General features: G+C 54.1%; 1 protein-coding gene across 1 annotated transcript in view; it reads right to left on the bottom strand.

The window, feature by feature from the left end:
• The window catches only part of DVL2 (dishevelled segment polarity protein 2), a 33894-nt gene extending 9134 nt beyond the window's left edge, over positions 1–24760 (bottom strand). Inside the window, exons 1-9 of the mRNA XM_088461847.1 lie at positions 24480–24760; positions 10496–10565; positions 8871–9016; positions 8609–8715; positions 6377–6506; positions 5710–5800; positions 2719–2788; positions 2340–2479; positions 2177–2253 (exon numbers count right to left, since the gene is read on the bottom strand). Coding sequence (XP_088317973.1) covers positions 2177–2253; positions 2340–2479; positions 2719–2788; positions 5710–5800; positions 6377–6506; positions 8609–8715; positions 8871–9016; positions 10496–10565; positions 24480–24640 — 992 coding nt within the window. The 5' untranslated portion in view covers positions 24641–24760. The remainder of the gene's footprint in view (positions 1–2176; positions 2254–2339; positions 2480–2718; positions 2789–5709; positions 5801–6376; positions 6507–8608; positions 8716–8870; positions 9017–10495; positions 10566–24479) is intronic.
• Positions 24761–25491: the final 731 nt, after the last annotated feature.

Below are 25491 nucleotides of genomic sequence, written 5' to 3'. Positions count from 1 at the left end.
TCACCAGCACACGTGTCTCATCCCCCTATATACCCCTTCTCACCAGCACACGTGTCTCATCCCCCTATATATCCCTTCTCACCAGCACACGTGTCTCATCCCCCTATATACCCCTTCTCACCAGCACTCGTGTCTCATCCCCCTATATATCCCTTCTCACCAGCACACGTGTCTCATCCCCCTATATATATCCCTTCTCACCAGCACTCGTGTCTCATCCCCCTATATATCCCTTCTCACCAGCACTCGTGTCTCATCCCCCTATATATCCCTTCTCACCAGCACACGTGTCTCATCCCCTATATATCCCTTCTCCCCAGCACTCGTGTCTCATCCCCCTATATATCCCAGCACACGTCTCATCCCCCTATATATCCCAGCACACGTGTCTCATCCCCCTATATATCCCTTCTCACCAGCACACATGCCTCATCCCCCTATATATCCCTTCTCACCAGCACACGTGCATCATCCCCCTATATATCCCTTCTCACCAGCACACGTGTCTCATCCCCTATATATCCCTTCTCACCAGCACACGTGTCTCATCCCCCTATATATCCCTTCTCACCAGCACACGTGTCTCATCCCCCTATATATCCCTTCTCACCAGCACACGTGTCTCATCCCCTATATATCCCTTCTCCCCAGCACTCGTGTCTCATCCCCCTATATATCCCAGCACACGTCTCATCCCCCTATATATCCCAGCACTCGTGTCTCATCCCCCTATATATCCCAGCACACGTCTCATCCCCCTATATATCCCAGCACTCGTGTCTCATCCCCCTATATATCCCTTCTCACCAGCACACGTGTCTCATCCCCCTATATATCCCAGCACACGTCTCATCCCCCTATATATCCCAGCACACGTGTCTCATCCCCCTATATATCCCTTCTCACCAGCACACGTGTCTCATCCCCCTATATATCCCTTCTCACCAGCACACGTGTCTCATCCCCCTATATATCCCAGCACTCGTGTCTCATCCCCCTATATATCCCTTCTCACCAGCACACGTGTCTCATCCCTATATATCCCAGCACTCGTGTCTCATCCCCCTATATATCCCTTCTCACCAGCACACGTGTCTCATCCCCCTATATATCCCTTCTCACCAGCACTCGTGGCTCATCCCCCTATATATCCCTTCTCACCAGCACACGTGTATCATCCCCCTATATATCCCAAAACACGTGTCTCATCCCCTATATATCCTAGCACACGTGTCTCATCCCCTATATATCCCTTCTCACCAGCACACGTGTCTCATCCCCCTATATATCCCTTCTCACCAGCACACGCGTCTCATCCCCCTATATATCCCTTCTCACCAGCACACGCGTCTCATCCCCCTATATATCCCTTCTCACCAGCACACGCGTCTCATCCCCCTATATATCCCTTCTCACCAGCACACGCGTCTCATCCCCCTATATATCCCTTCTCACCAGCACACGTGTCTCATCCCCCTATATATCCCTTCTCACCAGCACACGTGTCTCATCCCCCTATATATCCCTTCTCACCAGCACTCGTGTCTCATCCCCCTATATATCCCTTCTCACCAGCACACGTGCCTCATCCCCCTATATATCCCTTCTCACCAGCACACGTGTCTCATCCCCTATATATCCCTTCTCACCAGCACACGTGTCTCATCCCCTATATATCCCTTCTCACCAGCACACGTGTCTCATCCCCCTATATATCCCTTCTCACCAGCACTCGTGCCTCATCCCCCTATATATCCCTTCTCACCAGCACTCGTCTCATCCCCTATATATCCCTTCTCACCAGCACACGTCTCATCCCCCTATATATCCCTCCTCACCAGCACACGTGTCTTATACCCCTATATATCCCTTCTCACCAGCACACGTGTCTCATCCCCTATATATCCCTTCTCACCAGCACACGTCTCATCCCCCTATATATCCCTCCTCACCAGCACACGTGTCTTATACCCCTATATATCCCTTCTCACCAGCACACGTGTCTCATCCCCCTATATATCCCATCTCACCAGCACACGCGTGTTACAGCCCCCTATATATCCCTTCTCACCAGCACACGTGTCTTATCCCCCTATATAGCCCTTCTCACCAGCACACGCGTGTTACAGCCCCCTATATATCCCAGCACATGCGTGTTACAGCCCCCATTACTTACCCTGGTTTATGGACGATGTCTCGCAGGACTCTGACCGCATCATCGTTGCTCATGTTCTCGAAGTTGATATCATTCACCTGCAGGACGGGGATGAGATCAGTGTCTGTCCTACTACATGGGGCCAGAGAGGAGCAACATGTAACCAGCCCAGGGGGGCACCGACCTGCAGCAACATGTCCCCCGGCTCAATGCGTCCGTCAGCGGCTACGGCTCCTCCCTTCATTATAGAGCCAATGTAAATCCCTCCGTCCCCGCGCTCATTGCTCTGACCCACGATGGAGATCCCGAGGAAGTTATACTTCTCTGGAGAGAGAACGATAAGGAGTCCACAGTGAGAGAGGAACCAGAGACATGAGAGAGCGCAGAGAGAGTGCAGGGGTTACACCCATTATCCCGCATGTGAGGCGACCCCATATCTCAGCCATCTGATGGGGCGGGTGGGGCTGAAGACAATGAAGGTGGTGTGACAGAGACCCTACACGAGTCTGTTCCATGGGGCGATCGTGGGACGCGCAGATGGGAAGTGACCGCACACAACTCACCCATGTTTAATGTGACCGTGATAATATTCAGGGACATCGTAGAGTCTGTGACGCTGCTGAACGACGAGGTCTGAAACACAAGACAATTACACCCTATAGGTCACCCTGCAGAGGGAGGGGCCAGTCTCTGTGTCACGGTCACCCGGCAGAGGGAGGGGTCAGTCTTCTGTGTCACGGTCACCCTGCAGAGGGAGGGGCCAGTCTCTGTGTCACGGTCACCCGGCAGAGGGAGGGGTCAGTCTTCTGTGTCACGGTCACCCGGCAGAGGGAGGGGTCAGTCTTCTGTGTCACGGTCACCCGGCAGAGGGAGGGGCCAGTCTCCGTGTCACGGTCACCCGGCAGAGGGAGGGGCCAGTCTCCGTGTCACGGTCACCCGGCAGAGGGAGGGGCCAGTCTCCGTGTCACGGTCACCCGGCAGAGGGAGGGGCCAGTCTCTGTGTCACGGTCACCCGGCAGAGGGAGGGGCCAGTCTCTGTGTCACGGTCACCCGGCAGAGGGAGGGGCCAGTCTCTGTGTCACGGTCACCCGGCAGAGGGAGGGGCCAGTCTCTGTGTCACGGTCACCCGGCAGAGGGAGGGGCCAGTCTCTGTGTCACGGTCACCCGGCAGAGGGAGGGGCCAGTCTCTGTGTCACGGTCACCCGGCAGAGGGAGGGGCCAGTCTCTGTGTCACGGTCACCCGGCAGAGGGAGGGGCCAGTCTCTGTGTCACGGTCACCCGGCAGAGGGAGGGGCCAGTCTCTGTGTCACGGTCACCCGGCAGAGGGAGGGGCCAGTCTCTGTGTCACGGTCACCCGGCAGAGGGAGGGGCCAGTCTCTGTGTCACGGTCACCCGGCAGAGGGAGGGGCCAGTCTCTGTGTCACGGTCACCCGGCAGAGGGAGGGGCCAGTCTCTGTGTCACGGTCACCCGGCAGAGGGAGGGGCCAGTCTCTGTGTCACGGTCACCCGGCAGAGGGAGGGGCCAGTCTCTGTGTCACGGTCACCCGGCAGAGGGAGGGGCCAGTCTCTGTGTCACGGTCACCCGGCAGAGGGAGGGGCCAGTCTCTGTGTCACGGTCACCCTGCAGAGGGAGGGGCCAGTCTCTGTGTCACGGTCACCCTGCAGAGGGAGGGGCCAGTCTCTGTGTCACGGTCACCCTGCAGAGGGAGGGGCCAGTCTCTGTGTCACGGTCACCCTGCAGAGGGAGGGGCCAGTCTCTGTGTCACGGTCACCCTGCAGAGGGAGGGGCCAGTCTCTGTGTCACGGTCACCCTGCAGAGGGAGGGGCCAGTCTCTGTGTCACGGTCACCCTGCAGAGGGAGGGGCCAGTCTCTGTGTCACGGTCACCCTGCAGAGGGAGGGGCCAGTCTCTGTGTCACGGTCACCCTGCAGAGGGAGGGGCCAGTCTCTGTGTCACGGTCACCCTGCAGAGGGAGGGGCCAGTCTCTGTGTCACGGTCACCCTGCAGAGGGAGGGGCCAGTCTCTGTGTCACGGTCACCCTGCAGAGGGAGGGGCCAGTCTCTGTGTCACGGTCACCCTGCAGAGGGAGGGGCCAGTCTCTGTGTCACGGTCACCCTGCAGAGGGAGGGGCCAGTCTCTGTGTCACGGTCACCCTGCAGAGGGAGGGGCCAGTCTCTGTGTCACGGTCACCCTGCAGAGGGAGGGGCCAGTCTCTGTGTCACGGTCACCCTGCAGAGGGAGGGGCCAGTCTCTGTGTCACGGTCACCCTGCAGAGGGAGGGGCCAGTCTCTGTGTCACGGTCACCCTGCAGAGGGAGGGGCCAGTCTCTGTGTCACGGTCACCCTGCAGAGGGAGGGGCCAGTCTCTGTGTCACGGTCACCCTGCAGAGGGAGGGGCCAGTCTCTGTGTCACGGTCACCCTGCAGAGGGAGGGGCCAGTCTCTGTGTCACGGTCACCCTGCAGAGGGAGGGGCCAGTCTCTGTGTCACGGTCACCCTGCAGAGGGAGGGGCCAGTCTCTGTGTCACGGTCACCCTGCAGAGGGAGGGGCCAGTCTCTGTGTCACGGTCACCCTGCAGAGGGAGGGGCCAGTCTCTGTGTCACGGTCACCCTGCAGAGGGAGGGGCCAGTCTCTGTGTCACGGTCACCCTGCAGAGGGAGGGGCCAGTCTCTGTGTCACGGTCACCCTGCAGAGGGAGGGGCCAGTCTCTGTGTCACGGTCACCCTGCAGAGGGAGGGGCCAGTCTCTGTGTCACGGTCACCCTGCAGAGGGAGGGGCCAGTCTCTGTGTCACGGTCACCCTGCAGAGGGAGGGGCCAGTCTCTGTGTCACGGTCACCCTGCAGAGGGAGGGGCCAGTCTCTGTGTCACGGTCACCCTGCAGAGGGAGGGGCCAGTCTCTGTGTCACGGTCACCCTGCAGAGGGAGGGGCCAGTCTCTGTGTCACGGTCACCCTGCAGAGGGAGGGGCCAGTCTCTGTGTCACGGTCACCCTGCAGAGGGAGGGGCCAGTCTCTGTGTCACGGTCACCCTGCAGAGGGAGGGGCCAGTCTCTGTGTCACGGTCACCCTGCAGAGGGAGGGGCCAGTCTCTGTGTCACGGTCACCCTGCAGAGGGAGGGGCCAGTCTCTGTGTCACGGTCACCCTGCAGAGGGAGGGGCCAGTCTCTGTGTCACGGTCACCCTGCAGAGGGAGGGGCCAGTCTCTGTGTCACGGTCACCCTGCAGAGGGAGGGGCCAGTCTCTGTGTCACGGTCACCCTGCAGAGGGAGGGGCCAGTCTCTGTGTCACGGTCACCCTGCAGAGGGAGGGGCCAGTCTCTGTGTCACGGTCACCCTGCAGAGGGAGGGGCCAGTCTCTGTGTCACGGTCACCCTGCAGAGGGAGGGGCCAGTCTCTGTGTCACGGTCACCCTGCAGAGGGAGGGGCCAGTCTCTGTGTCACGGTCACCCTGCAGAGGGAGGGGCGGACCCATAGAGGATTAGACCTAAACTTTCTTATTTAAATTGTATAAACCTATGTAAATGTACAGAGCTGGTTTCCATGAGAAGTCTGCTCACCCTCTCTAGGCGTGGCGGTCTCTGCTTACGCCTGCGGCGGTGGCGTTTCAGCAAGCGGGATGCGCTGCTCTGCTCGGTGGAGCTGCTGAACCTGTTGGATGGGGTAGAGAGGTATACATGGGTGAGTATATAGTAAATGTAAGGAAATACGCATTCAGAGGCTGCGGTAGTTGTAGAGGACATTTCTGTGGTGGAACAGTCTGGTCTCACTAATACACCAGCTGCCACTAATACACCAGCTGCCACTAATACACCAGCTGCCACTAATACACCAGCTGCCACTAATACACCAGCTGCCACTAATACACCAGCTGCCGCGAGGAAAGAGCACAGCGCAGGGATCATACCGGTACTGGGGTGACGCAGGTCCTTTCATGGCACCAGGACTTAGAGTACATGAGAAGCGACGGATATAATCTAGTTACTTACAATGTTAAATCTTTAATTAAAAACTTAAAAATTCTTTACTTATTTATTTTGTTTAAAGTGAAAGACATACCCTATGCATGCATATTAGTGGCTCCATACAGACAGCACAACTGCGGGAGGAAAGACGAGAAGAGAGTGAAAGGGGGAGGACGAAGGTCAACTAAACACAGACGCCAGTCAGCGCACAAGCAGGCGCATCCGGGGGACGATAGAGCCGCTGAGAGAAAATGCTGAATACCTGCTCATCGTGTCGTCTTCCTCCGAATCACAAATACTGGTCTCAATCTCACTGGTGAGGAGGGTGGAGGAGGACTCGTACCCTGCCAGGTGGCGATCCGTCCGTCCGTTCAGCGTGCGCCCACCTACACCTATAGGACATTGAGCAAACTGTTTCCAAGCACTGGAGAAGCAACATAATCAGGTCTGTACTGTACAGCGGATCTATAATTCAGAGCGATCATAGGGTGCACAGGACCAGAAGACCCCAGATACCCCCCAGGGAGGGAAGCAGAGGCCTCACTAAGTCACCAATTTCCTCCCCTTTCTCCAGGGGTAAATGTAATCGCCTCCCAGCGCAGCAGGGATCATGCCCGTCTCCCTGTGACCATTCGCAGTCTGGCTTAGTAAGTACGGTCACTATATAAATACGGGGAGACGCACATACATCCCTGCAGCGTTGTCAGGCTATTACATTTAGGGCCGTATTCAATTAGTTTCGCACCTGCAGAAAAGTGTCGCCTGCCCGCTGTCCCGCCGACATCGCATGTTTTGGAAGCGGAAACTTATGCGCGTCCCCGCTATTCGCCATATTCAACTACAAGCCACATGAAAACGGGGAGCAGCGAAGTCAGAACAGGCGGAAAGTGCGTTCAGAATTGGGGAGATCAGCCTGAGCCCCCCAAAAAGATGCACTAACATTGGGGATCAATGTAGAGGTGTCCGAATAGCCCTGATAAAACTGGGCGGCAATAGCCTCTTATTAGCGCCTTGGCACAAGTGGTGAAGAATGGCATTAAGCGGTATGTGTGGGTGAAGATAAGTAGTCCTGGCACATTTGGGGTACATGAATATGGGTGCTAGCATGGTTTAATGTCTCTAACGTGAAGTTTTAAAAAACGTGAAAAACGCACCTGCAATCCTAAAATCCCCTGACCCCTCCTCACAGACCCCCAAGAAGTCATTTTGCTAGTTTTTAAGCTTGTCCCCCCCACTTTGTACTTTTTCACCCCCAAAATTAAAGTACTTTTTTGGGGTGTTTTTTCCTGGGATTGTTTTGACACAGGTGTCCCCCGGGGGGCTGTCCCAAGGGCTGAGTGGTTTCCCCACCTTTGCACCCCACAATACAAACGTTGCACCATCTCTTGCTATTCAGAGGCGAATATTTTTCGCTTATTACATTGTATTGACTTTTCCTCGTAGGCGGAAACTGGCTGGAATTGATTACGGAGATCAGTTCCGACCACGCGAAAAGCCCCGATCCGCGATACTTTTCCGCGGAAAATGGCTTTTCACTTCTAATTGAATACGGCCCTTAGCCCAAAATCTTCCCGTGTCTCCACAACAGCAGAGTTTTGGCACTGAGCGGGTCTAGCACAAGCCTTCCCCAGAGCGGCGGACACGTTCGGATAGACTGAGGCCTGCGCAGTTCTGTGGAGAAGCCTGAGGGTCCCCACCTGTCCATGCTCCATACAGAACAACTGAGGGGGAGGGGGGGGACCCAAGTCTGAGCGCTATTCTCTTTTTCTGTCCTCCATGAGGAACAGAGAATTGTCCTCTGAAATTCTGACCTTGTGCTTTACCAGCGATAGGACAGAAACTTAGGACCCCCAATAAGTGACGGTAAGAAAATCTCTTCCCATTCCCGGCCTATAAGCTTATCCAACTCTGTACCAAAAAAGACGTACGCTGAGCAAGGCAGAGGCCGAAATCTCAGCACCAATCAGTCCAGGAGACGGATACCCCATGTCCTCAGATGCCTACTGCAATTCCAGCCTGGACATCCCCAACCGCAGGCCCTCCAGGAGCTGCTCCAAAAACTCGGTAACCCAAAGTCTAAGCAACATACACCGATGTCCGATTTCTGCCACCATCGTCTTACATAAGGCATGCCCACCCCTGCCCCCCACCACCTCTTATCCTGTACAGCCCAGCCACATGCCGTACACCCCCACGCCATAAAGCCACACGCCGTACACCCCCACGCCATAAAGCCACACGCCGTACACCCCCACGCCATAAAGCCACACGCCGTACACCCCCACGCCATAAAGCCACACGCCGTACACCCCCACGCCATAAAGCCACACGCCGTACACCCCCACGCCATAAAGCCACACGCCGTACACCCCCACGCCATAAAGCCACACGCCGTACACCCCCACGCCATAAAGCCACACGCCGTACACCCCCACGCCATAAAGCCACACGCCGTACACCCCCACGCCATAAAGCCATACGCCAGCAGACTCACCTTGATCTGCGCTCTCTCTTCTTCGTGGCCGCTCCCTTCGTACCGACACAACGGATTCGGTCTCGGTTTCCTGGTCGAGGTGCTCGGCGCTGTCAGACACATTAGGGCTAGAACACAGACACGTGTAAGTAAGTATCCCCCCCTATGAACGAGCTGCTCCTGCTGCCGGACAGTATAGATGGAGCAGAGCTTATTACTAGCCAGTGTGTACACCTAGGAAATGACTGGGATAATAATGACATCACTAGGGTGTAATACTCACTGAAAGGAGGGAGGACGCGAGTCTCCGATGCCGCTGGTCCTCTCCGCAGGGGGCGGTGGCAGCGGAGGAGGGAGGGGGGAGGGCTCAGGTCTCAGATCTGTGGGGGGAGGTGTCTGATCAGGCTGCGAGTTCTCTGCGGATACCAGCTGTGATAGGGGAAAGGAGACGGTCATTGCTGGTTCTGGCCTAGCCCAGCGACGAGGAGGTAGCGTTACATCACTCAGTCATCCGCTATAACAGCCAGAGAGCAGGGCGTCATCTACCGAACCTGCCGGCTGCTATATAGGTACAACATAGGTATATAGGTACAACATAGGTACATAGGTATATAGGTACAACATAGGTACATAGAGGGTACATAGGTACGGGTCTGCCTGTGCCACGGAGGGAGAGAAGACTTTGTACAGAAGGTAAATCCTTCTCTCATTCATGGAGACTGGCCTCAGGCTACAATCATTGTAATGATGTAACCCCTCCCCTTCCGTAACCCCCACCCCATTATTCTGTAACCCCTCCTCTTCTATACCCCCACCCATTTTGTAACCACTCCCCTTCTTTATCCCCACCCCTGCTCCGTTATTCAGTGACCCCTCCCCTTCTATATATCCCACCCCTGCTCCGTTATTGTGTAACCCCTCCCCTATATCCCCAGCTCTGCTCCATTACTCAGTAACCCCTCCCCTATATCCCCACCATCCATCGCTACTAGTAATACATGGGGAATACTCCCAGCAGGGTATCTGCCACAACTTTATCAACTTGTTGATGGAAACATGGAACTAGTCTGCTGCCAGAGTGGTCACCAACCATGGTCTATCCTGAAGGATGGAAACGTGGACCCAGCCTCCTACCGGGGTGATCATCATCCATTGTCTATTCTATGGATGGAAACACAGAACTAGCCTCCTGCCAAAAGGTAATCATCCAGCCCTCCTATTATGGTGAGAAAATCTACACCTAAAGTTCATACCCAGGACACCACACGCATTCCTCCATACACACACACACACACACACACACAGTTCTTACCCAGGACACCACACGCATTCCTCCATACACACACACACACACACACACACACACACACAGTTCTTACCCAGGACACCACACGCATTCCTCCATACATACACACACACAGTTCTTACCCAGGACATCACACGCATTCCTCCATACACACGTTCTTACCCAGGACACCACACGCATTCCTCCATACACACAATGTTCTTACCCAGGACACCACACGCATTCCTCCATACTCACAATGTTCTTACCCAGGACACCACATGCATTCCTCCATACACAACACTCTTACCCAGGACACCACACGCACAACGTTCTTACCCAGGACACCACACGCATTCCTCCATACACACAACGTTCTTACACAGGACACCACATGCATTCCTCCATACACAACACTCTTACCCAGGACAGCACACGCACAACGTTCTTACACAGGACACCACACGCATTCCTCCATACATAACGCTCTTACAAAGGACAGCACACGCATTCCTCCATACACACACACATTCTTACACAGGACACCACACGCATTCCTCGATACACACAATGATCTTACCCAGGACAGCACAGGCATTCCTCGATACACACAACGCTCTTACCCAGGATACCACACGGCCATTAAAACACGGCAGCTTGGCGTTGTCATCAGATATTTCTTCTTTCACCACCCTACAATGAGGAAGACCATCAGGGTTACACAGCGATTAGCAATAGCAGAACCAGCATGAACACAGCCCGCTGATGACTGCTGCCAGATTTATACACAGTGACGCTAACAGTCTGGGCAATGCCTTCCTCTCGCTGCCAATCCCGGGTATGACCGCCATTAGGATACAGCCAGGGTCACAATACACTTTTCTAGACAGTACATAGACTCCCCTCATGTTGTAGGGGTAGTTCTACCCAAATAGAAATGTTTTATTTTATAGGTAATACGACATAATAGCAAATTGTCTCTCAATGTTCCAGAGTGAATACAGAGCAGCACTATAATATTACGCTTATATCGGGTACACTAAGGAAAATACACTTCGCTACATGAAATAAAGGCAGCATAATGCGTACAGTGTCAAATCTAGCACCCTGCTAGATATATAGGCGTTATACACAATATATAGAGGTAGAGTGAGAGCTATATATAGGAGCGTTATACACAATATGTAGAGAGCTATATATAGGGGCGTTATACACAGTATATAGAGGCAGAGAGCTATATATATATATATATATATATATATATGGGCGTTATACACAATATATAGAGGTAGAGTGAGAGCTATATATAGTGGCGTTATACACAGTATATAGAGGCAGAGAGAAATAAATGTATGTGTATATATATAGGCATTATACAGTATATAAAGGGGTGCAGGGGTAGGGGTGTTCTACACAGTGTATAGTGGCAGGGAGAGGTATATAGGGGTGTTATACACAGTGTATAGGGGCAGGGAGAGGTATATAGGGGGTACAGGGGTGTTATACATAGTGTATAGGGGCAGGGAGAGGTAGAACAAGAGATATGGTAAGAACTTACTCCTGTTTCTACGAGGTCCACAGGGTTGACCTTGGGGTATAGGTTGGGAACCAAACCCGAGCACCACGCAGTTAAAGCTTTTAGCTCCCAGGATGCACTGGGTCCACTCTCCCTATAACCCAACCCCCGAGCCAGAGGCACCTCAGTTTGTAAGTTGCCAAAGGAGGAAAGAAAGAGAAGACTGGAACACTCAATAACCATACTCACAGAAATGGGAGATGGGAAACTTGGGACCAGTAACACAGCCCATATGAAGCCAGGTGCGTCAGGGCGGGTGCCCTGTGCACCCTATGGACTTTGTAGAAATAGAGATAACAAAGGTAAGCTCTTACCATATCCCTTGTTTTCTACTTCAGGGTCCATAGGGGGTCCACATGGTGGACCTTGGGGATGTCCCAAAGCAGTCCTTATAAGGGTGGGGACGCTCCTGTGCTGAGAGGAGAATCCGTCACCCAAAGGAATTATCCTGAGAGGCAAAGGAAACCAATGCATAGAATCTTAAAAAGGTGTGGGCAGAAGACCACGTGGCCACCTTGCAAGGCAGAACAGCTGAGGCGCCACAACGAGCCGCCTACGAGGGCCAGCCACAGCCCAAGTAGAATAAGTATCAACAAAAACAGAAAGGCCTATCCTATGTGTAGGCCCCTGAGATAGTCATACGAAGTCATCTAGCCAATGTCAAATTATCGGCCAGCCATCCTTCCCTGTGAAGAAGTCCAAAGACCACAAATAAGGAGGCTGAGATCCTGAAGGAACCTGAACGGATCACATAAACAGAAAGGCCAGACCACAGTCAGTCAATGAGGCCACACCAGCCGAGAGGACTGTTGACTAAAATGTCAGTACCATACGTTCCAGAATAACATGGAACTTAAAAACCACTTTAGGAAAAGACCCAGGGATTGTGCAACTCACACCCCTGACATGGTGAACCATCCAGTAAAGGGAGCCACCTGAGAACGCTCCCAATTCCGACACTCTCCTGACGGATTCAAACGCCATAAGAGAGAGAGCCTAAGCTACAGACCATGTAATGGCTATCAAGGACAGTGGTTCAAATGAAAGTCCCAGGGGGGCACGAAGAACCACTACTAAATCCCAAGGAGCCCCTAGGAGATAAAGGGAGGCATAATCCAGAAAAAACACCCTGAAGGATGAACTAGATACCAGAGAGTGGAGTAATTCCACCTCCAAACTGACAGTGCAGAGATCCGCACTGACAGGAAGGCCAGGCAGAGGGCGAGACCCAAGCCAGCTGTAAGGAATGCCAGAACTTCTGGAAATCCTAATCACCGGAGGATCGTAGAGACAGGTACGATACCATAAGAATTATGTTTGCCACAGTCTGTGGTAGATCCCAGCAAAGTCTAGCCTACGTGCTCTAAACATCTCAATGATGACAGAGCCAGGGAAGCCCTAGGACCACAGTAGGGATGCAGTCAAAGACAAGCGATCCAGGTCCAGGGAAAAAAAAGGACCCTGAGACAACAGGTCTGGACAGAGAAGCAGTAGGAATGGAGCATCGATGAGGAGACTTCGAAAATCTAAGTACCAATGACGTCTGGGACGAACTGGAGCCACCAGAGGGAAAGCCCCTCCGTCTCAAATTAAACTTCCAAAGACCTCGAGGAAGAAGGGAGACCGGAGGGCACAGGCAAACAAAGTGGAAGGACCACTTCACTGACAAAGTGTCACTGAAGGTTGCTTCAGTACCCCTAGTGCTGGACTGTAACACTGGTAGTGTGTGATAGAGTCAGAAGGCCATGAGGATCACCTCAGGGATGCCCTCTCTTCTCAAAGAGAGGTTTCAACTCCTGGTGAGCAGAGACTAGTCCCCGGAATGCACATCGTGACGGCTGAGGAAGCCCGCTTCCCAATGGAGAGCTCCAGGAATGAACACTGCAGGGAAGGCCAGGATGAGACCCTCGGGCTAAGTCAGAATGTGTGACATTCCTGTCATTGCCACCCAACTTTCAGTGTTGCCTAGATGGAAACCACTGTTGTGACACTTCACGATAAACCTGAAAAGGTTCAGTCTGACAATGTGTTAGGCCAGAGTGAAAGCCCAAGACAGCCTAAAGTTCCAACAAGTAAATTGGCAGGGCGGAAGAGAGACTGAAACTGCCCCGAAATGAACGCGGACCAGACACTGTCCATAGCAAAGAATACCCTGGCCATCACCACCCGGACAGAGACCGACTCGCCTCCGGAGAGAGCATCATCGTTTGAACAGCGATCCGATGGAAAAAACTTGATCCATCTGGAGAGGAGCCAATTATGGCAAGGCCCGGAATGGAACTGAGCACATTCCACCCTTCCAAAAGGTAGACACTCTGGATATTTGACCGCGCATTACAGAGAGTAATGATATATGTCGACTGCGTTGACATCCGCACCCTCCTAGTTGAAGATTGAGAATTTTTCTGGCGTAAGACAAGTTCTCCAGAGTCCGAGAATCCAGCAGGGCTCCCAGATGAAGAATACCCTGTGAAGGATGCAGGGAGGACTTTTTCCCTGTCGATTAAATATCTGTGCCGTGAAGAAGCCATGGTTATCCTGACCTGGCTGTAAAGTACCTCGGTGATCCTGCTAAGAGCAGGAAGCGGTCCAGATACTGGAGCAGTCGGATACACTAAACAGGTGAACTGTCAGAAAAGCCATAAAGCTGGTAAACCCCGATCGGGCTGAGGACAGTCCCAAGAGGCAGAGCCCGAAAATTGCAAGTGTTGCCGTGGCACAGCAAACCTGATCCCATGCTGATGAGAGGGCTCTATATGTACCCGTAGGTACGTGTCCTGAATATTCAGAGATACCATAAAGTCCCCAGGTTCCAAACATCGGATGATGGAGCATGGTGGACTCCTCCTGAGTCCAAGAACCCTTAGAAGCAGATTCAGGGATTTGAGACAGAGGATAGGCAAAGGAGGACCAGTCAACCACTGCCCCAGAAAGAAAGTAGAACAAAAAGTCCCTCGCTGAGATAGTGATAGAGATAGCTCTGCTTACCGCAAAGACTGTATAGCTTTCTGGGTTTGTAAGGCCCTGATCGGGTCTGAAGAAGGGCCTGTGTAACAACACCTGTGAGGAGGCCGCCTGAGCAATGAGAGGCCGTACCCGTGAGAGATTACGACTCCTACCCAAGCATCCGTGGTGACTTGACACCAGCACTGGGTAAACTGAGAAAGTCGGTATCTCACTCTGGAATCCCCCAGGTTTATTTTTTGGCTTAGAAGCAGGGTCGTCTGGAAGTCCAGGTCTGCTCGGTACTGGAAATGGTGGCCCCCGTGGATGCCGACAGCCAAGGAAAAAACAGGCCTTTAGGCTGACCCTGAGGACCAAAAGACTTAACAGATTTAGTCGGATTGTAGTGGGAGTAGCTAAAGACGGTATCTTCCCATGAGTGATACTGCCAGTGATGCAACGATCTTGTCAAGGTCAGGACCAAACAAGATCTTCCCCATAGATGGTATCTGCACCTCTGCTTTCCCAGAGCGCAGCCATAGGGTATTGTGGCGGATACAGTAGCAGCCGAAACCCTGAAGGTTAGAAGACTGGCATACAATGTACGTATTCCCACATATGACAACTGCATATTTTATGTGAGCGGCAAAAGACATGTGAACCCCAGACGTGTTGGAGGGGAAAACCGTTACAAATGCATCAGCCCAGTATGCAACAGTATTAACCAACCATGCGATGGCCATGGTAGGACGGGCAACAGGCCCTGAAAGCGAGTATATTGATTTCCTGCAAATTTACCACCAACTGCTCCGTAAAAATCGTCCAGGCCGGAATGGGAGGTATATTAACGCCGGTAACAGACGATTATCATACAAATCCACCCCAGGAGGTGATTTCTATTACTTGTGATGACCCTCAGGGAATGGGAAACAGGAAGCCTTTGTGACTCCTCGTATCTGGCTACAGCCAGACTCCCGCCATGAGATCCACCCGCTAGTCAGCAACAGGGAACCCGAAGGCCCGTTAGACTGAGGGTGTAAGATACAGGTGCAGGATCGACATTCTCTATATCCAGAATGGACCCGGCTACCAGCCCCAAAGCAGGGATAATAATAATACCTGAAATCGGCTCCCCCCATGTGAGAGGGAAAGAGTCCAATACATCATCCAGTTCACGGCACAGCCAACTGGGAAGTAACCACAGGGCGTATATCACGTCATTTTGTATTTCATAGAAAAACGACATCCGCCAGGGTGGCTGCTGTGGTAATCCCTGCAAGGGGAATGACAGACCGTCGTGGTACCGGAGGTAATTCATGTACTGTGAAATAAAAAAAAACCCCGGCAGGGAGCAATAGTCTGTGACACAGGGGTAAAGTGCAAGAAACTGCGAGATACCCTGAGATGAAAAGGGCAGTATGGTGAAGTAACCACAAGCGAGTTACGACAATGGGGCCCGCCCGGCGATCCTCAATTGAGAGGATCCCGAGAAACAAACCGCCCAAGGGGGTCGTGAAAGGGGCCGGCACCAGATGACGCCACATACGGAACCCTTTATGAGTCAAATCCTCCGCACTAACACCCGCAGCACATGACTTGCAGGATAGTAAAAATGGGTGCAGTATAACGCTCTATCTCCTGGCCAGACCTATCTGACCAACCCTCTTGGCGGAAATATCAAGCAGCGCTATACTGGTCCTGACTGATGCTAAGATTAGCTGCAGGGACCCATTACCAGCGTATGCAACACACAGTTCCACCCAAAATGTGGCAACGTGCAGCACGCAACAGTATGTGACAAACCTCACAAATATTGACAAGTATATATATGTGAGGTCTAAGAACCACCCCAAGTACAGCTGTATTAGGGCAGATGAAGAAAAGGGATAGATATACACTGACAGGTGAGAATAAAGTACAGACTGTCAGCACTAGCATAAGTCACATACAATGCAGATAGATATATATATACATACATACACACATAAGCATGACATACAATATACTGCATTATGTCACTACATTCAACTGCCCAGATTCAGTGTCTGGCAAGGCTATAGCGCTGTGTACACTCACCCAAAATGGCGAGGTACGCAGGGGGACTGGGCTCCCTGTCATCCTAGGAGTTCTGCAGCACCACCGAGAGATAATGGCCGCTGGAGACCTCAGAAGAAGCGTGGCCCGCGGAGGAAGCAGCTCAGCAACGCCAGACTGTAGTATTGAAAGGCGCGCTGAGCTGAGGGGAGGAGCCGCCAGACAGGGAAGGCTTCCTCCCCTGGCTAGCAATTAACCCCCCGGGATGCCGGCTCCCGCTGCCGCTATAATCCCTGGTGGGCTGTGGACACGCGGGGTATGCCTCACTGGAGGGGAAGCCCGCCGCCACCGCTAGCGCCTCCGGTCTGTCCCCAGAGACCCCATCCCACGTTGAGACTGTGGTACGGGTATAATGACCCCCGCCGTCAGCAAGGCCTCTATGGCTTCCCGAACCTGTAAGGTCTTGGTTTTGTCCTGAGAAGGACTTGTGCAAAAAAACTGGCAAGGCGGCCTGCGCCGAAAAGACAGGGCATACCCCTGGGAGACCACTTCTCGCACCCAGGCATCCGTGGTGGTATTGTGCCAGCACTGGGCGAATTGAAGAAGTCGGCCTCCCACTCTGGGGTCCCCCAGAGGGAGGCCCGTCCCATCACGCAGAAGGCTTATCTTCTGGCTTGGAAGAAGGGCGCCTAGCACTCCAGGCTTGCTTCTTTGGCTTTGAGGCGGTCTTGGGTGCGGACTGCCTCGGGAAGGACTGACCCTTTGCCTTGCCCTGAACCCGAAAGGAACGAAAGGCCGAGCTCCGGACCTTAGCAGGTGTAGTAGCTGAAGGGAGGAAGGCTGACTTGGATTTCGCCAGGGTATCTACTATTTTGTCCAGGTCCGGACCAAATAGTAATTCTCCATTAAAAGGTAAGGCCTCCAAGCCTTTCTTTGAATCTGCGTCTGCTCTCCAAGACCGCAACCACAAGGATCTACGAGCAGACACTGCTGCCGCCGAAACCCTAGCGGTCAACAGGCTAGCATCCAAAGATGCTTCTCCAATGTAGGAGGCGGCATCTCTCATCTGTCCTAACAACGCCCTCTGGACGTCCGGAGCTTCATCCGTAAACGCGTCCTCCAAGGCGTTGGCCCACCCCTCAATGGCCTTGGCCACCCAGGAGATGGCCATGGACGGCCGGGCTACAGCCCCTGAGAGAGAATAAATAGACTTTAGACAAGTCTCCACCTTCCTGTCCGTAGGATCCTTCAGCGAGGATATAGACGGCAATGGCAAAGTAGCACTCCTGATGAGGCGTGTTACATGGGAATCGACTGCAGGCGGAGTTTCCCATTTCTTACAATGCGCCTCCGGGAATGGATAATTGGACGCCAAGCGTTTCTGTGGCAGGAAACGCTTACTGGGTGTCTGCCAGGCCACCGCCATGTGGTCAGTCAACTGATCAGACAAGGGGAACGCTGCAGAAGTAACCTTAGCTCTTTTAAAACTAGGATACCTCGACTTGGGAGCGGGTGCCTCATCCTCAATCAGAAGAATGGCCCGCACCGCCTTAACCAGAGCCCGCACATTGATGGAAGACTTAGTGTCTACCTCCTGGACTGAGGCATTTGAGGCTGAGTCATCCTGCACCTCACCATCATCCGAGGATCCCTCAGAATCCAGAAGATGCGCAGCCTACGCCATAACTGTGCGTTTAGACGCCCTGGAGGGCACGTCACTGCGCAACATCGACTGAAAAGCCGAAGATGTTGCCGCCAAATCTTGGACAGTGTGGGAAAGCGCATCCACCCAGGGTGGAGGAGCTGCCACAGGAGCCTGAAACGGCACCACAGCCGGCTGTGCCACCGGGGTGGGCTGCATATACATTGGCAACCCCGCATAGGGACCAACAGGCTGAGACCCCGGGGGAGTCTGCAATAATTGTGGGACACCTGGGGAATGGGGGATGGCAGGCTGAGGCGACGCCCTAGTAGGGGCGGCAGTCGGGACCGACAGACGGTCCGCGATGGACACCAGCACCTGGGAAAACATCGCCCATGGTGGCTCCTGCGACATAGGAGGTTTAGACATACCAGGGAGCGCCTGGCACCGTCCGCACAGGCCGTCCTGTGACAAATCCTCCCTATCCACTCCTGCAGAACAGCGCCTGCAGGAGAACAATACCGGAGCCACGGAGTGCTCAATCTCCTCCTCAGACATGACTTAGGAAGAAAACGTGCGCACTCACCAGTGTGCTGAACAACAGCCCACAATATGGCACTGTGTAGCACACAACTGTATGTGACGGACCTCACAAATACGTGATCTATATAGGTGAGGTCAGTAGAAACACCCTTCCCCCGCACACCTGTAGGGCTTGTAGGAGAAGGAAAGGGATAGGTACAGGCTGACAGTAAGTAGAAATAAGCACAGACAGGCAGCACTAGCAGAAGTCACATACCCTGCAGGAAGATATACTCACTGCACCTTTCCACTACAATCACCCTCCCAGATTCAGTGTCTGGGAGGGCTATAGTGCTGTGTACGCTGTCCTTAATCAGGGGAGAGGTACACAGGGGGACCGGTCCGCGTGCTCCCTGAGAGTATCTGCGCTGCCACTGGAGAAAATGGCCGCTGGAGACCTCAGAGGAGGAGTGGCCTAGTAATGTGCAGCTCAGTGACGCCAGACTACGAGCTGAAAGGCGCGCTGAGCTGAGGGGAGGAGCCGCTAGAGAGGGAAGGCTTCCTCCCTTGGCTAGCATATTAACCCCCGGGTTGCCGGCATCCCGCTTGCCGCGATATTAACCCTGGTGGTCTAGTGGTCTGGCGGGGTATGCCTCCGCTGGAGGGGGGGCCCGCCGCCACCGCTAGCGCCCTGGGTCTGTCCCCTAGACCGGGGGCATGGGACTGCATTGGAAAGGAACCCGCGCACCGCCGCTAATCAGCGGTGCGCGGCTTACCTGATCTCCCCGGCGTCTTCCGGCAGCAGTCCCGGGGGAAACCAGAGTCCGGCTAGTACAGACTCTGGCTTCTCCCGCCGCGATCCCCAGTTCAGTGCTGGCGTCGCGGCGCCAGCAGGGAGAAGGAGCGGCAGCGTGGGCGTCTGTACAGACAGCCCAGCACTCCCGCTCTGGAGAAAAACTGTAGGAAAAAATAAATAAATTTAACTAAGTTAAATAAAAAATTAAAAGCTTTAGGGGGCTGCTCCTGCAGCCCCCCACCCCGCAGGGTGACCCGACTCCGGCCGGGCACCATCTAAAACTGAGGTGCCTGTGGCTCGGGGCAGGGTATAGGGGAGGTTGGACCCAAGTGCATCCTGGGAGCAGCTGAAAGCTTTAACTCTGTGGTGCCTGAGGATCCAGGATCCAGCTATACCCCAAGGTCACCCTGTGGACCCTGAAGTAGAAATAGGGGGTACAGGGGTGTTATACACAGTGTATAGGGGCAGGGAGAGGTATATAGGGAGTACAGGGGTGTTATACACAGTGTATAGGGGCAGGGAGAGGTATAAAGGGGTACAGGGGTGTTATACACAGTGTATAGGGGCAGGGAGAGGTATAAAGGGGTACAGGGGTGTTATACACAGTGTATAGGGGCAGGGAGAGGTGTGTAGGGGTACAGGCATGTTATACACAGTGTGTAGGGGCAGGGAGAGGTGTGTAGGGGTACAGGGATGTTATACACAGTGTGTAGGGGCAGGGAGAGGTGTGTAGGGGTACAGGAGTGTTATATACAGTGTGTAGGGGCAGGGAGAGGTGTGTAGGGGTACAGGGGTGTTATATACAGTGTGTAGGGGCAGGGAGAGGTGTGTAGGGGTACAGGGGTGTTATACACAGTGTGTAGGGGCAGGGAGAGGTGTGTAGGGGTATAGGAGTGTTATACACAGTGTATAGGGGCAGGGAGAGGTATATAGGGAGTACAGGGGTGTTATACACAGTGTATAGGGCAGGGAGAGGTATATAGGGGTACAGGGAGAGGTATATAGGGGTACAGGGGTGTTATACACAGTGTGTAGGGGCAGGGAGAGGTATATAGGGGTACAGGGGTGTTATACACAGTGTATAGGGGCAGGGAGAGGAATATAGGGGTACAGGGGTGTTATACACAGTGTATAGGGGCAGGGAGAGGTATATAGGGGTACAGGGGTGTTATACACAGTGTATAGGGGCAGGGAGAGGTATATAGGGGTACAGGGGTGTTATACACAGTGTATAGGGGCAGGGAGAGGTATATAGGGGTACAGGGGTGTTATACACAGTGTATAGGGGCAGGGAGAGGTATATAGGAGTACAGGAGTGTTATACACAGTGTATAGGGGCAGGGAGAGGCATAGGGGGAGTACAGGAGTGTTATACACAGTGTATAGGGGCAGGGAGAGGCATAGGGGGGGTACAGGGGTGTTATACACAGTGTATAGGGGCAGGGAGAGGCATAGGGGGGTACAGGGGTGTTATACACAGTGTATAGGGGCAGGGAGAGGCATAGGGGGGGTACAGGGGTGTTATACACAGTGTATAGGGGCAGGGAGAGGCATAGGGGGGGTACAGGGGTGTTATACACAGTGTATAGGGGCAGGGAGAGGCATAGGGGGGGTACAGGGGTGTTATACACAGTGTATAGGGGCAGGGAGAGGTATATAGGAGTACAGGGGTGTTATACACAGTGTATAGGGGCAGGGAGAGGCATAGGGGGGTACAGGGGTGTTATACACAGTGTATAGGGGCAGGGAGAGGCATAGGGGGGGTACAGGGGTGTTATACACAGTGTAAAGGTGCAGGGAGAGGCATAGGGGGGGTACAGGGGTGTTATACACAGTGTATAGGGGCAGGGAGAGGCATAGGGGGGGTACAGGGGTGTTATACACAGTGTATAGGGGCAGGGAGAGGCATAGGGGGAGTACAGGGGTGTTATACACAGTGTATAGGGGCAGGGAGAGGCATAGGGGGGGTACAGGGGTGTTATACACTGTGTAGGGGCAGGGAGAGGCATAGGGGGGGTACAGGGGTGTTATACACAGTGTAAAGGGGCAGGGAGAGGCATAGGGGGGGTACAGGGGTGTTATACACAGTGTATAGGGGCAGGGAGAGGCATAGGGGGGGTACAGGGGTATTATACACAGTGTATAGGGGCAGGGAGAGGAATATAGAGGTACAGGGGTGTTATACACAGTGTATAGGGGCAGGGAGAGGCATAGGGGGGGTACAGGGGTGTTATACACAGTGTATAGGGGCAGGGAGAGGCATAGGGGGGGTACAGGGGTGTTATACACTGTGTAGGGGCAGGGAGAGGCATAGGGGGGTACAGGGGTGTTATACACAGTGTATAGGGGCAGGGAGAGGCATAGGGGGGGTACAGGGGTGTTATACACAGTGTATAGGGGCAGGGAGAGGCATAGGGGAGTACAGGGGTGTTATACACAGTGTATAGGGGCAGGGAGAGGCATAGGGGGGTACAGGGGTGTTATACACAGTGTATAGGGGCAGGGAGAGGCATAGGGGGGGTACAGGGGTGTTATACACAGTGTATAGGGGCAGGGAGAGGCATAGGGGGGTACAGGGGTGTTATACACAGTGTATAGGGGCAGGGAGAGGCATAGGGGGGGTACAGGGGTGTTATACACAGTGTATAGGGGCAGGGAGAGGCATAGGGGGGTACAGGGGTGTTATACACTGTGTATAGGGGCAGGGAGAGGCATAGGGGGGTACAGGGGTGTTATACACAGTGTGTAGGGGCAGGGAGAGGTATATAGGGGTACAGGGGTGTTATACACAGTGTATAGGGGCAGGGAGAGGAATATAGGGGTACAGGGGTGTTATACACAGTGTATAGGGGCAGGGAGAGGTATATAGGGGTACAGGGGTGTTATACACAGTGTATAGGGGCAGGGAGAGGTATATAGGGGTACAGGGGTGTTATACACAGTGTATAGGGGCAGGGAGAGGTATATAGGGGTACAGGGGTGTTATACACAGTGTATAGGGGCAGGGAGAGGTATATAGGGGTACAGGGGTGTTATACACAGTGTATAGGGGCAGGGAGAGGTATATAGGAGTACAGGAGTGTTATACACAGTGTATAGGGGCAGGGAGAGGCATAGGGGGAGTACAGGAGTGTTATACACAGTGTATAGGGGCAGGGAGAGGCATAGGGGGGTACAGGGGTGTTATACACAGTGTATAGGGGCAGGGAGAGGCATAGGGGGGGTACAGGGGTGTTATACACAGTGTATAGGGGCAGGGAGAGGCATAGGGGGGGTACAGGGGTGTTATACACTGTAGGGGCAGGGAGAGGCATAGGGGGGTACAGGGGTGTTATACACAGTGTATAGGGGCAGGGAGAGGTATATAGGAGTACAGGGGTGTTATACACAGTGTATAGGGGCAGGGAGAGGCATAGGGGGGTACAGGGGTGTTATACACAGTGTATAGGGGCAGGGAGAGGCATAGGGGGGGTACAGGGGTGTTATACACAGTGTAAAGGGGCAGGGAGAGGCATAGGGGGGGTACAGGGGTGTTATACACAGTGTATAGGGGCAGGGAGAGGCATAGGGGGGGTACAGGGGTGTTATACACAGTGTATAGGGGCAGGGAGAGGAATATAGGGGTACAGGGGTGTTATACACAGTGTATAGGGGCAGGGAGAGGCATAGGGGGGTACAGGGGTGTTATACACAGTGTATAGGGGCAGGGAGAGGCATAGGGGGGGTACAGGGGTGTTATACACAGTGTATAGGGGCAGGGAGAGGCATAGGGGGGGGTACAGGGGTATTATACACAGTGTATAGGGGCAGGGAGAGGCATAGGGGGGTACAGGGGTGTTATTCACAGTGTATAGGGGCAGGGAGAGGCATAGGGGGGTACAGGGGTGTTATACACAGTGTATAGGGGCAGGGAGAGGCATAGGGGGGGTACAGGGGTGTTATACACAGTGTATAGGGGCAGGGAGAGGCATAGGGGGGTACAGGGGTGTTATACACAGTGTATAGGGGCAGGGAGAGGCATAGGGGGGTACAGGGGTGTTATACACAGTGTATAGGGGCAGGGAGAGGCATAGGGGGGGTACAGGGGTGTTATACACAGTGTATAGGGGCAGGGAGAGGCATAGGGGGGTACAGGGGTGTTATTCACAGTGTATAGGGGCAGGGAGAGGCATAGGGGGGTACAGGGGTGTTATACACAGTGTATAGGGGCAGGGAGAGGCATAGGGGGGGTACAGGGGTGTTATACACAGTGTATAGGGGCAGGGAGAGGCATAGGGGGGTACAGGGGTGTTATACACAGTGTATAGGGGCAGGGAGAGGCATAGGGGGGGTACAGGGGTGTTATACACAGTGTATAGGGGCAGGGAGAGGCATAGGGGGGGTACAGGGGTATTATACACAGTGTATAGGGGCAGGGAGAGGCATAGGGGGGTACAGGGGTGTTATTCACAGTGTATAGGGGCAGGGAGAGGCATAGGGGGGTACAGGGGTGTTATACACAGTGTATAGGGGCAGGGAGAGGCATAGGGGGGTACAGGGGTGTTATACACAGTGTATAGGGGCAGGGAGAGGCATAGGGGGGTACAGGGGTGTTATTCACAGTGTATAGGGGCAGGGAGAGGCATAGGGGGGTACAGGGGTGTTATACACAGTGTATAGGGGCAGGGAGAGGCATAGGGGGGTACAGGGGTGTTATACACAGTGTATAGGGGCAGGGAGAGGCATAGGGGGGTACAGGGGTGTTATACACAGTGTATAGGGGCAGGGAGAGGCATAGGGGGGTACAGGGGTGTTATTCACAGTGTATAGGGGCAGGGAGAGGCATAGGGGGGTACAGGGGTGTTATACACAGTGTATAGGGGCAGGGAGAGGCATAGGGGGGTACAGGGGTGTTATACACAGTGTATAGGGGCAGGGAGAGGCATAGGGGGGGTACAGGGGTGTTATACACAGTGTATAGGGGCAGGGAGAGGCATAGGGGGGTACAGGGGTGTTATACACAGTGTATAGGGGCAGGGAGAGGCATAGGGGGGGTACAGGGGTGTTATACACAGTGTATAGGGGCAGGGAGAGGCATAGGGGGGTGAGAGTTACCCGAAGTCCTGGTCCATGGCCTTGAAGAAGTACTTGGCATGTCCCCGGCCCAGCGCCGCCTTGAAGTCCCGCAGCCTGATGTCCTGAGCCGGCACCGGCACCTTCACCAGGTAGGGAGTCTCCTCCTCGTCCAGGTGATAGATCACCTTGGTCTCCCCCATTCTGCGGCCTGGTGGTGCCCGGAGCCGCGGCCTCGATTACTTCTCCGTCGCGCACAGTCCCGGGGCAGCGTCTGACGTCAACGCGCAGCTCCCCAAACAGGGCGGGAAACGCTGCCGCCACGCCCCTTCCAGCTGTATAGCCACGCCTTCTTTCCCTCACATGCTTCCTTAAGCCACGCCCACAGCTGTACAAACTCCGGAGACTGCACCCGCCCTCCTACGTCACAGGATCAGTGTCTGAGGGGTCCCTGTGTGTACCCCAATGTGCCCTGACCATCCCTCTACCCCCATCCTACACCCTGTGTGTACCCCAATGTGCCCTGACCATCCCTCTACCCCCATCCTACACCCTGTGTGTACCCCAATGTGCCCTGACCATCCCTCTACCCCCATCCTACACCCTGTGTGTACCCCAATGTGCCCTGACCATCCCTCTACCCCCATCCTACACCCTGTGTGTACCCCAATGTGCCCTGACCATCCCTCTACCCCCATCCTACACCCTGTGTGTACCCCAATGTGCCCTGACCATCCCTCTACCCCCATCCTACACCCTGTGTGTACCCCAATGTGCCCTAACCATCCCTGTACCCCATACTACACCCTGTGTGTACCCCAATGTGCCCTGACCATCCCTGTACCCCCATCCTACACCCTGTGTGTACCCCAATGTGCCCTGACCATCCCTGTACCCCATACTACACCCTGTGTGTACCCCAATGTGCCCTGACCATCCCTCTACCCCCATCCTACACCCTGTGTGTACCCCAATGTGCCCTAACCATCCCTGTACCCCATACTACACCCTGTGTGTACCCCAATGTGCCCTGACCATCCCTGTACCCCCATCC

The sequence above is a fragment of the Taudactylus pleione genome, unplaced genomic scaffold (genome assembly GCF_031769625.1).
Source record: "Taudactylus pleione unplaced genomic scaffold, aTauple2 ptg001110l, whole genome shotgun sequence".
NCBI lineage: Eukaryota > Metazoa > Chordata > Amphibia > Anura > Myobatrachidae > Taudactylus > Taudactylus pleione.
Note: the sequence above shows the minus strand (reverse complement) of the source record. Positions and strands in the feature narration are given on the sequence as shown.